This window comes from Trachypithecus francoisi, unplaced genomic scaffold, assembly GCF_009764315.1.
Source record: "Trachypithecus francoisi isolate TF-2019V2 unplaced genomic scaffold, Tfra_2.0 Contig01676, whole genome shotgun sequence".
Classification (NCBI taxonomy): Eukaryota; Metazoa; Chordata; class Mammalia; order Primates; family Cercopithecidae; genus Trachypithecus; species Trachypithecus francoisi.
Window position 1 is genome coordinate 1475879 of NW_022681448.1, and position 12745 is coordinate 1488623.

At 42.7% G+C, this 12745-nt stretch overlaps 2 protein-coding genes across 9 annotated transcripts in view; one reads left to right on the plus strand and one right to left on the minus strand.

Annotated features, from left to right (window-relative positions):
- MPHOSPH8 (M-phase phosphoprotein 8) overlaps nucleotides 1-6219 on the plus strand; it is a 48199-nt gene extending 41980 nt beyond the window's left edge. For 4 of the 6 annotated variants that reach the window (XM_033197113.1, XM_033197122.1, XM_033197088.1 and 1 more), the window contains 3 exons: nucleotides 823-977; nucleotides 3029-3156; nucleotides 4307-4550. In XM_033197113.1, the coding sequence (XP_033053004.1) occupies nucleotides 823-977; nucleotides 3029-3156; nucleotides 4307-4513 (490 nt within the window). In that variant the 3' untranslated portion in view covers nucleotides 4514-4550. Of the gene's footprint in view, nucleotides 1-822; nucleotides 978-3028; nucleotides 3157-4306; nucleotides 4551-4935 lie in introns of those variants that run through there. The other 2 variants (XM_033197107.1, XM_033197132.1) reach the window with 2 other exon arrangements.
- PSPC1 (paraspeckle component 1) overlaps nucleotides 4306-12745 on the minus strand; it is a 112719-nt gene continuing 104279 nt past the window's right edge. The window contains exons 7-8 of one of the 3 annotated variants that reach the window (XR_004433848.1): nucleotides 10060-10159; nucleotides 4306-5384 (exon numbers count right to left, since the gene is read on the minus strand). The gene's annotated coding sequence lies outside the window, so the exon portion shown is untranslated. Of the gene's footprint in view, nucleotides 6481-7430; nucleotides 8311-10059; nucleotides 10160-12745 lie in introns of those variants that run through there. The other 2 variants (XR_004433847.1, XR_004433846.1) reach the window with 2 other exon arrangements.

A 12745-nucleotide genomic window follows, 5' to 3' on the forward strand; every position in this document is an offset into this window, starting at 1 on the left:
TAACTTTACTGCCTTCATGTTTTGCCCTTTCCAGAACAGTCGGAATCACACATTGTTTGGCCTTGTCAGGTTGGCCTCTTTCATTGAGCAGTAGGCATCCAAGAGTCCTTCCATGTCTTGATAGTGCATTTCTGTTTAGCACTGACTGATATTCTGTTGTTGGTTGTCAGTATTTACCAGTTTATTCAAGTTCATTCTTTTTCAAATAAATTCTAAATCATGCTTTATTTTATTGCAAGTTCATACTTACAACACAATTTAGTATTTCTATCACTTCAGCACTCTCGGCAACACACATCACAAACTCGCACATACCAGACAGTAGCGAACTCAAGGCGGTGTTTACGTCACAGGTCTCGGGTGGGCCTCTGGGACCGCGCCTGTTGCACTCGGTGCTGCTGATGGCCGCAATCCCGACTCCTCTGGTCACACGTGGTGTGTGCATAGATCCAGCAAGTAGAGCGACCCACTTTCCTGATTTGCCCAGTACTGAGGGGTTCCCCTTTCTGATTTTCCACTGATTCATTAGACAACTATGTAGTAAGCACAGACTTTGTGCCAGGCACTGTTCTAAAGACTGGGGAGATGGAAACGGCAGTGGGGGAAAAGACTTGCCGTCTTAGAACTTCAGTTCCACTGAGATGGACAAGACAGATACACAGGTTGTCGGGTGCCGCCGGGTGGAAGTCAAGCTGGAAAGAAGGCAGGCAGAGCTGCAGCTCTTTTTTGGAAGGTTGGCCTGAGAAGGCCTTACTGGTATTCGACAGGCTTGTGGTTCTTTTCTACATTAATGTTAACAACTTGTACTACTTTTTTTCTTAGACTTTCAAGAGTAGCAGAAGAGACAATAAAGGATTACTTTGAAGCTCGCCTTGCTCTGCTAGAACCAGTTTTTCCAATCGCGTGTCATCGACTCTGTGAGGGGCCTGATTTTTCAACAGATTTCAATTACAAACCCCCACAGAACATACCAGAAGGTAAGCCTATGCCTCCCTTCACACTTCTCTGTGTGAAACGTGACACGATATTAACAGATTTTTAGACAGATTCCTTTCTTTGAACAAAACTTTAAGGAAATTCCGTTATGTGTAATAGTTTTGCAAACCAGTTAACGGCAGAGCTGCTCTGGAAGAGACACCCGGCTGACACCCCCATCCCTGTTTTAACCCCATTGAGAGCACTGAAGTTAGGGCTTCCTAATCACACTAGTGCTCAGTGAGTTTTATTAAAATTCAGTGTCTGAGTTATTAAGATGCTGAGCCTGGAATGTTTTTCCCCTGAATTGTGTTGTTTGTAAAGTCTTTGCCCTTTTTGAAAAAGAAAAAAGACTCTTGCCCTAATGTAAAGCTGGGTGGAAGAGATGGAGAAGCCACCTCCCTCTCTAGCCTCTGCTCCGCAGCCCGTCTCCAGGCAGGACTGCGGCTGGCCCTCTCTACACGTGGTGCCAGGCAGATGTGGAGGCAGCGCGGTCTGCCGAGGGGAGGCAGCTGGGCTCTGGCTTTTTTTGCTTAGAAACCTGTTCCCCATTTTGTGAAGTGGCCTCTTTCATTGAGCAGTAGGCATCCGAGATTGCTTCCATGTCCAGATAGTGCATTTCTGTTTAGCACTGACTGATACTCTATTGTTCGTTGTCAATATTTACCACTTTATTCAAGTTCATTCTTTTTCAAATAAATTCTAAATCATATTTTATTTTATTGCAAGTTCATATTTATAACACAATTTAGTATTCATTCCTGGAAAATATATTTAAGAACATATAGCCCTGCCCCTGAAAGAGCCATTTGTAATATCTTAGTGTTGAGAGAATTTGACATTGTGGAATCATAATTTATCAGGTTTTGTTGTTGTTGTTGTTTTGAGAGGGAGTCTCCCTGTGTCACACAGGCTGCAGTGCAGTGGCATGATCTTGGCTTATTGCAACCTCTGCCTTCTGGGTTCAAGTGATTCTTCTGCCTCAGCCTCTGGAGTAGCTGGAACTACAGGCGCCCACTGCCACGCTCGACCAATTTTTGTATTTTTAGTAGAGATGGGGTCATGTTGGCCAGGCTGGACTCAAATTCCTGACCTCAAGTGATCTACCTGCCTCAGCCTCCCAAAGTGCTGGGATTACAGGCGTAAGCCACCATGCCCGTTCAGTAATTTATAGTTTTGATTATTCAGGTGGACCATCTGCATTGCCAGGTGTGAGCGCCAGAGAGCGATGCCCTGAGCTGGCCCCGGTGAACCTGAGCACCCACTGACACCTACAACTGCTGGGCTTGCAGTTTTCATTTGCATAATGTCTGCATCCACCAACTTTTTTTTTTTTTTTTTTGAGAAGGAGTCTCACACTGTTCCCCAGGCTGGAGTGCAGTGGTGCCATCTCGGCTCACTGCAACCTCCACCTCCCGGGTTCAAGCAATTCTCCTGCCTCAGCCTCCCGAGTAGCTGGAATTACAGGTGCTGCCACCTCGCCTGGCTAATTTTTGTATTCTTAGTAGAGACGGGGTTTCACCGTGTTGGCCAGGCTGGTCTTGAACTCCTGGCCTCAAGTGATCTGCCCGCCTCTGCCTCCCAAAGTGCTGGGATTACAGACATGAGCCACCATGCCTGGCCAATTTTGGGTATGTATTAATCAGAAAAATTGGAAGGGGCAAAAAGGTATGTGGAAGAAAATGGAAAACCACTCAGACCCACACCCAAAGGTGCCCACCACAGGAATGTCCCTGGGACATGTGCACATTCAGCAGTAATGTTTAAAATACCAGTTTAATAACTTCAGTGTAGAAAATCATACTTAAAGTCTTTTCCAGGAACTGTCAGTAGAGATTACTTGGGCAAAAGGTAAAAAGAGTTCTGTGGGTTGAAATATGCCGGGTGACAAGCTTTGAGAGGGCCAACCTTCTCTGTGCCTCCAGGCGGAGTGGGTGATGCCTGTCTGGCCAGGTCCAGCTTGGGGGTCTGCTTCCGTCTGGTGTTGAGTGTTCCTCTCTCTGGGGGCTGAAGGCTGCATCTGAAGTCATTCACATACATCTCCCATTTTCAGGCTCTGGCATCCTGCTGTTTATCTTCCATGCAAACTTTTTGGGTAAAGAAGTTATTGCTCGGCTCTGTGGACCATGTAGTGTACAAGCTGTAGTTCTGAATGATAAATTTCAACTTCCTGTTTTTCTGGTAAGATACTCTGTATTTCACTATTGAAAAGTAAATTCTTCTAATCAAAAGCATAGGTGACTTAATTTTAAATTCCTGTGTCTTAATAAAATATAATCATTCAGAAACTAATCCAATAATAGTGGTTGGGAATGAGGCCATACCCGTAATTATCCTAAATTTTGTCAGTAGGAATTTTTCCTGTTTTTTTTTTTTTGCCTTAAATTGTGCTTACCATACTGTCTTAGGGCTAGCATTGTTCTGAATATAAATTCTTAATGATCTCAAAGATTCTTTGTACCTACTTTGCCACTTTTAGAATTCTTTCCTTGGACTGAATTAAGCAAAATTCCCTAGATACAGCCATTTTAACACTTGTACTGTGTATTGCTGGGTGCATTCTAATCCAGTTTCCTGGACTGATTTTGTCATTTGTATATTTTTAATAAATGAAGGAAAAGTAAGTCACTTTTTTTTTTTTTTTTTTTTTTTTTTTTTTGAGACGGAGTCTTGCTCTGTCGCCCAGGCTGGAGTGCAGTGGCCGGATCTCAGCTCACTGCAAGCTCCACCTCCGGGGTTTACGCCATTCTCCTGCCTCAGCCTCCCGAGTAGCTGGGACTACAGGCGCCTGCCACCTCGCCCGGCTAGTTTTTTGTATTTTTTTTAGTAGAGACGGGGTTTCACCATGTTAGCCAGGATGGTCTCGACCTCCTGACCTCGTGATCCGCCCGTCTCGGCCTCCCAAAGTGCTGGGATTACAGGCTTGAGCCACCGCGCCCGGCGTAAGTCACTTTTTTTTGAGACAGGGTCTCACTCTGTTGACCAGGCTGGAGTGCAGTGGTGCAGATCACAGCTCATTGGAGCCTTGACTTCCCAGGCACAAGCAATCCTCCCGCCTCAGCCTCCTAACTACCTGGGACTACAGATGCACGCCACCACATCCGGCTAATTTTTTGTATTTTTTGTAGAGATGGGGTTTCACCGTGTTGGTCAGGCTGGTCTCCAACTTACGGGCTCAAGCGATTGGCCGCCTTGGCCTCCTTCACAGCATCTTGACTTATGAAATAAAAAACAAAACTTATTTATGATTCTTTTACATCATTGGTGTTTTAACAGTTTCTGGTGTAAGTTTGAAAAAGCACTGATTTTTTTTTTTCTCTTTCCATTGTAGGACAGTCATTTTGTTTACTCATTCAGCCCTATTGCAGGTCCCAATAAACTCTTCATAAGGTTGACAGAAGCACCCTCTGCCAAGGTGACAATCCTTTCTTCATACGTAGTGTCAGTACTCAAGTTGTTACTCCAGATTACTTTATCAACATTAGAAAAAAATTCCAAGAATCCTGGTGTACCTGTCCTAGAGACACGCACTCCCTAGGGTAGTGATGCCAGGTGCACCCTCTCTCCATCTACAGTGTGTTAGACATAATAATGCGGCAGGAACAGGACTAGGTTGCAGCTGAGAAGAACGCCTCTCTATAGAGGATGGAGCCATCTGAATCATGTTCTAGGCCTTGGTGTGGAATTGCCAAATATATGTCTTTAGGCCGGTCCCTAACCTCTCTTGTATGAAAGGAAGCTGGACAAAATAGTCTCTCTAATAAAACAGTAATATAAAATTAATAGCACTTGGAATTATTTCTTGAATTAAAATGGCAATGATCTAACAATGTATATTGATAAGCAACTTGAAAATATTGCCAAATAATAGAAGCAGATCTTGGCCATGTGTGGTTTTTTTCTTGTAAGAAAGGGGAAATCTGGATCTGTACTGACAGCTGCATTCTTTTCTTTCAACAGGTTAAGTTGCTAATAGGTGCATACAGAGTGCAGCTGCAGTGACCAAACAGCAGGGACTGGGTGGAGTTCTCTTCAGACCTATTCCTACACTCTCTCTGACAGCAGTTTGGAATTCTTCTAGCACATCTATGTAAAGTTTTGTCTGTGAACCTCTTGCAGTTAAGCCTGTTGTCTGTTGTAGTCTGTAAGATGCGACATAGCTGTGTCTGTGCCAGTATGCTGGAATCTCACTGCAGTGTCCAGACTGCGTATTTCAGTTTTTCCACAATGTGGATAGTACATATGAGGATTATTTAAGAAAATTAAAGACTTACTTTCTTTTTTCTGGAGACGGAGTTTTGCTCTTGTTGCCAGGCTGGAGTGCAATGGCACGACCTCAGCTCACTGCAACCTCCGCCTTCTGGGTTCAAGTGATTCTCCTTGAAATTTCTACTAGCCCTGGTGAACTTCTGTGCTTTAAAAAAAAAAAAAGAAGAAAAAGTTCAGCTCTAAAGCATTTGCTTACAGCAAGGGGAGCCATGTTATATTCAAGTTACCCAAGCACCAAATCAAGTGTGGGTTTGCTGCCCCTGAAAGGGTTGGGAGGCCTGATCTTTTTCCAGTAGACAGTTGCCACACATTCTAGAGATGGCAGTCACTTGTAAATGTGCTGTAGTCACCTGTACACTATGAGGCCTAAAAGAATATTATTGGCTCACACCTATAATCCCAGTGCTTTGGAGGCTGAGGCTGGAGGATTGCTTAGGCCGAGGAGTTTGAGACCAGCCTGGGTAACACGGGGTGGAACACACCTGGGGTCCCAGGTACTCGGAGACTGAGGTGAAAGGATTGCTTGAGCCGGGGAGGTCAAGGCTGCAGAGAGCCGTCAAAGGCCACTGCACTCCAGCCTGGGTGACAGAATGAGACCTTGTCTCAAAAAAAAAAAAAGTTTCTTGGAGTCTATACGGTTTTTTTGAAAAGCCAGATCTTGTGCCCCAGTTTTGAACACCAACTGGGAAGATGGAGCTTAGGTAATGAAGCCTGGCTGCTGTGTGGGAGCCGCCGCCTTGTCTGAGACAAGTTCCTGCTGCTTAAGCATCAGTCGAGCTCAGGCTGCGTTATGCAGAAGGTGACAGTTGTTTTGCTCCTCATTAGTTTATAATTGTATGAAATACGATTTTAATGAAAACTTTTCAGAATTCACGTTTGTGTAGATATTTCGGAGAACCATTTTTACTTTACACCCTAACACTGCCTTTTCCTATGGTTTTGTCAATAAAACTATGATGTTTGTTTCCTTTTATATCTCAAGTCTCAAAACTTTAAAAGACAGTAGATATTTGTGGTTTTCTAGCTAAGTGAGGGCCGAGATTGGCCTTTTTCAGCTAAATTGAATCATGCAGTGTATCTGATCTCATAGCTTTCCGGGGGAACAGGGAGATCTGAGTTCACAGTGCAGGTCAGGAGCAGTAAAGGAGACAGCAGGAGTCCAGCTACAGATGTGAACGAACAGCGTCAGGAACACGTGACAAGGTGACCGACTGTTCATCAGGAAGGCAGGGCTGTCTAAGATACAAACCAAACAGGAATCTGATAGTTCAAGTTATCGGGGAAAAAAGCCTGAGCAATGATCCCTCTGAAAAACAAAGCAGTTCTCAGGCAGCACCTTACCAAAAGTTTTATAGATAATGTTTAGAACTATAGGTCAAGGCCCAGGGCAACTTCGTGTAGTGTAAAGTGTGTGCAGCACAGCTTATGTGACCTAGTCGTGTCACAGATCTCCTAGTCTTTTCCCCTGGAAAGCTATGAAGTCAGATATAGCACTAGGACATGATTCAGTTCATGGCCCAGGACACGTGATCTCAGGACTGAGATCGCCACACATGGGATGCATGGCTGTGGCCAGACTCGCTGATCATGTCCTCTGCCATTGTTCCTTCCCACTGTCTACTTGGGTAAGGACAACATAATTTGGCTATTTACTAGCAACAGCACTCAGATATAGTTTGCTGTAATGGCTGTAGTAGAAAGTACACTACACATTCTTTTGTCTGTTCTGCCAAAAATAGGGATTCTGATAACACTGAATAACTACAATTAGACATGAGGAGTTTGGTTTCAGTCCAAAAATATACTATCCTCACAAGTCAATCCTATCTTGATTCTTAAATGTGGAGAATCTTACTCAGTAGAATGATCAGGAAAGTCTATTTGAAGCTCAGGTGCTACTTCCTGAGTTCCGCTTCGTACTGCACTGTACGCATCATACTGGGTAGCTTTGAAAGTGAAGCACCTTCCCACACGAAGCAGACTGTTGGTGAGCGTATACTAGTGCGGCGAGGCCTACAGCACTCAGCATGTGAACCAGGGGCCTGAGGAAGCGCACACCGTGAAAGGCTGGATTGGATGCCCAGAATAAAAACAGTGGAGAAGCTCAAGGAGGATGATTAGCAAAACAAGGAAAAGCAGGAGACATACAACAGACTGAAAAACCTGGCTCGCAAACTGACAAAGGCTAAAGAAGTTCAAAATGTTTAATATTTTATGCAGTTAACGTGTCAAAGCTTTAAGTCTGAAGTTTTAGACTTGTCCCAAATCCTTGCTAAGTCAAGACCACTATGGAATTCACACTGCTTTCTAGAGACTTCCGCTGTCTTGCAGCTAATGGTCCTTACACTGCAAAGCTGGGATTTCTAGACGTCTCCTTCCAGGTTCAGAAAAGCCTCATTAGGTAAGTGCAAGACTGTGAAGACAATGAAGTGGTTCACAATTCAGTCAAATGGGAACAAGATCAAGGACTCATCGGTCCGCACGGCAGCACTTTAGTTCTGAAGGTGACGCCTCCACGTGTCCCCACAGCACGCTCGCCTTCCTCTGCCAACTCCCGCTATTTGCTTGCCTCAGCCAGTTCATGCTTCAGTAAAAACGATTTTTCTCCCAACAATGCCAGTTTTCTTATTCCCAACTTTGAGAGTTGACTCAAAATTTTGGGCTATGAGGGATGGTTTTTAAAAATCCTCTAATGGTTCCCAGTCACAGAGCGTTGAAAGGAGGGATTTGCTGGCTATTCTGAATTGGTGCATTGCTGCCATACTACTTTCCAACATGAACCAGCAAGACCACCACACCAAGGAGTAGGTAACATCTTGATTTAATTTACAAATAAAAAGCCAAAACCCTCGATAAAAAGGAAAACTGCAGTTTACAATTATTCCAGAGATCATTTTTAACCACAGAAAATGTGCTCCTGTAGCATGTTTTTAAATGGAAAGTGCTATGATTGCCCAGACATCCATAAACTGTATGGAGTAAGAAATTCGTAAGTGAGGTAAGATTTGTTTTCTGTCTTGTTTCTTCCAGGTCACGAACAGGGTATTTCCCACAAAATGTTTTGACCTGGAAAAGAGATAGAGTCTTCACTAGTAAACAGGATCTAATCTCCATAGTATATTTTTCTAAAGAAACAAGAGCTTTCAGTCCTCAAGTAATTTGCTAGACTAGAATCACTGCCTGGCAGACCTATTTAATTCAAGGGTCAATATTAAGATTGTTGAAGGAGGAAACTGTCACGGAAATGGCAATTTCTTAACTCTTTATAATAAAAGTAGATTCACTGTCACAAGAATTAAGTATTTGGCATTTTAATAATTTTACTTTCTTTATATGTTTCTGGAGTGAACTTCGGTTTCTTTTCACTGACTTTGTTAGAAAGTAAAATCTATAAAAGGAGTCACTTTAACTGAAGTAACAGTATTCACATTTTTTAACCAAAATTTTAAAATCCTAAAGTTCCAATGACAAATCTACTTGATAAGCTTAAAATCTCTCTCCCCTTCTCTCTCAAGGCCACAGAATGCCACAGGCTTGATCTATGCCACAGATAGCTTATGTACACATTTTTCCTTTCCCATATATTTCCTTACCCATATATGAGATTGGTTCTTTGGATTTTCAGAGACCTATATATACAGCAATTTGAAAGTTTAATTTCAATAAAATCTCCATAGACTATAAAATTATCTCTAGTTTCCATCCTCAAAATTTCTGTTGCATAGGCTGAGGGTGTGGCTTGAGATTGTGCATTCTGAGGCTCCCAGATGACGATGCTGCTGGTCCAGGGCCCAGGCTTGAGAACCAAAGCCTGAGATTAACTTTCTAGAGCTGGGTATAGTATGCAAAACAGCTGTCACATTTTTGTGCTGCATGAGGTGTCAGATACTCTGAAAAGGTAAAATTTCTCAAAACTATGGAATACATCATCTCAAACCAAGTGCGCACAAATCCTAGGAAAGAAATGTCTTCATTAGTACACATGACCTAATCTTCCCAGTTAAAATGGACTTTTCGACTTGCAGGACTCTGTGTCCTGTGTGGGAGATCCTTCATTTCCAAGAAGCTCTCGGGCCACAGTCACTCCTGTCCCCAGAACCACTTGTAGCAGCAGCAAGAATAAGACAGAATAATGTTTGGTATCACCAGACAAAAGCTAGAAAAGAAATAGACTTAATACTTTCTGGATCTATTAGGATGACAATGTACCCATGGGAATTTTGTTACAAAGACTGCATTAATGTTTCAATAATATTTTATGTGTGACGTAACAAAAGAACAGAAAAATTGTGACCCCTCTCCGAAAAAGTAGAAAGCAGAGGAGGAGGAATGGATCTGATTTTCTGATGCCATTTTTAAGATTACATACTTTCCAAAGGAACACAAGTTTAAAATTCTAGATTTGGAGGTCATTAAAAATCAATAGGACATTTTTTACAAAGACCTTTTTTTTCTCTCTCCTCACTCCAAGACCTCTGTGATATGTCATTTCCCTCTTAGTCCAGTTTCACCTGAAGACAAATCAATATGCGCATTCCACCAGGAAGGAGAGAGGAGGCAAGGCACAGCCAGCGTCCCCTCTCGACTTGCTGAGGAAGCAGCTGTGATGCCAGGGTTTCCTAGCAAAACAGGCCACACTATAGAGGATGCAGCTTCAGCTATTAACTGTCCATAAATATTCTACTGACTCAAAACACGGGGACCATTACTTATGTTCATTACAGTCCACAGAATCAGGAAGAATTGACTAGAAAAAACAGGAAGAAATGAATACTCAAGGAACTGTTAGGAAATAGTGAGCAGATACGGACTGACCTGAAAGGAGGTATGATTCCGGTACTTCTGGTCTTAACTCTTCTGAATTACACTGCTAGCTGCACTTCATGTAACTTCAGCCACGTTTTCTTTTATCACCCTAGAAATACAATGAAATCATATTTAGCCTTTTTAAAAACTGATTTCAGTAAACAATGAGAAAAATCAGAGTTAACCCATTTCATAAAGTTCATAACAGTAATTGAGATATCGATGCCATTTAGTGCTGCGTGCTCTGATTATTTCCATTCAGTAAGAATTTTTTTAAATTCAAAATACTCTCTATTTCCTCAAAGAACATCAACTGACTTAAAATTCAGCTTCATTTTATCTTCTACAGTAAACAGTATTAAGTCCCAAATACCAAATAATTTTCACATCTGCTAATAATTTATTAAGAATTTATCTTGCTAAGTCCTTCCTTATTTCCACAGGCCTCCTGTACAGACTGATGGTACTTCAGCACAACACAGCTTGAAATCTTGTCATGCAAAATCCCCCAGAGGACCCTCACTCCCACTGTGTCTTCAAAACCTTATGCCACTTGTACCAAGGCAGGGAATACAAATGTGTGTGTCGTGCTCAATCAGAAAAAGACCCTTACCCTAGTAAGACCTTGATCAACGTTCTTCAAAGAGCGTGTACCCAAAATATTTCATTAGAGGACAGGTTTATGTGTACTGTTATCCTTATATATGTTTTATAATATGCCTGAAATATTCATACAGTCACACACAATTGCATTTTGGGACACATAAACATACCGCTGTGTGCTCAATTTTCAACTGTTGGGGGTCCATGATCCAAAAATATTGGAAATCATTACCCTAGATCAGTGTTGTTAAAACCCATTTGGGTCTCAATTTGCCTGAGATTTGGATGAAGCCGGAAACTGTCCCCCCGAAAAGTGTATGTGAAATGCATATGCAGAAACTGTTAAGATTGTGCCTGCAAGTAAAGGGGACCCACAGACACCCCAGTGCACCCCAGGAACCCAAGAGGACCCATGGGGTCCCTGTAATCAAATTTTTGGAGTTTTTTTGTTTTGAGAGAGGGTCTTGCTTTGTCACCCAGGCTAGAGTACCAGTGGCATGAACATGGCTCACTGTAGCCTCATCTTCCCAGGCTCAAGCAATCCTCCTGCCTCAGCCTCCCAGGTAGCTGAGACTACAGGTGCACACCACCACACCCAGCTAGTAGTTGTATTTTTTTGTAGAGATGTGATTTTGCCATGTTGTCCAGGCTCATATGGAACTCCTAAGCGCAGGCAATCCTCCAGCCTTGGCTTCCCAAAGTGCTAGTAATACAGGTGTGAGCCAACATGCCTGGCCTGTAAGAATTTTTTAAAACAAGGTATGGCATAAATGAACAAAAAATTATTTTTTATATATTTCCACCAGCACTTGGCATTCTATCTACTCCTGTATGCAAGTTCTGAATTTATAGACTCTGTATTCTTATACCCAACCGTGAATTGAAAATGCAGTTAGAAGCCAGGCACAGTGGCTCACGCCTGTAATCCCAGCACTTTGGGAGGCTGAGGTGGGCAGATCACTTGAGTCCAGGAGTTTGAGAACAGCCTGGACAACATGGCAAAGTCCCATCTCTACAAAAAAATACAAAAATTGGCCACACGTGGTGGTACATGCCTGTTGTCCGACATAACTGGCAGGCTGAAGCAGGAGGATCGTTTGAGCCCACGATGTGGAGGTTGAAGTGAGCTGAGATCACACCACTGCACTCCAGTGTGGGCTACAGAGCAAGACCCTTTCTCGAAAAAAAAGAAAGAAAGAAAGAAAAGAAAATGTAGTTAGGCCTCCAGTGGTTGTGTCTATACTGAACACATATAGACTTTGTTCCTTGTCTTTATTCCATAAACAATATAACTGCATAGCATTGACACTGTATGGGGTATTATAAGTAACATGTAATTTAAAGCATACAGGAGGATGTGCATGGGATATATGAAATACTACAGTATTTTATATCAGAAACTTCAGGATCTGCAGATTTTGATATTCAGGGGGGCAGAAGCAACCTCCCAGGAAATGGAGGAACAACTATTTATGCCTTTGGTACAGTAAAGGCTGACAAGAAAAATAAACAGAACCATCAACCAAACTGGACAACAGTATCACTTAATCCTTCTCAATAACATCAGGATTACTAAAAACTTTAAGCATTCTCAGCTTCTCAAATATGTGAATACTCAATTTATAAACCATTACTAAAACCTAGAAAAGCAATTTCCAGAATTTAGCCAAGTTTTAGTTGTCAATATTTAATTTCAATTTTTTAATTTTCCTTTTTCTTTTTTTTTTTGAGACAGTGTCTCACTCTATTGCACAGGCTGGAGTGCAGTGGCGCGATCTCTGCTCACTGCAAACTCCGCCTCCTGGGTTCACACCATTCTCCTGTCTCAGCCTCCCCAGTAGCTGGGACTACAGGCACCCACCACAACGCCGGCTAATTTTTTTGTATTTTTAGTAGAGACGGGGTTTCACCGTGTTAGCCAGGATGGTCTCGATCTCCTGACCTTGTGATCCGCCCGCCTCGGCCTCCCAAAGGGCTGGGATTACAGGCGTGAGCCACCACGCCCGGCCAATTTTTAAATTTTTATTGATTTATTTATTGAAATGGAGTCTCATTCTGTCACCCCGGCTGGAGTACAGTGGGGTGTTCTCAG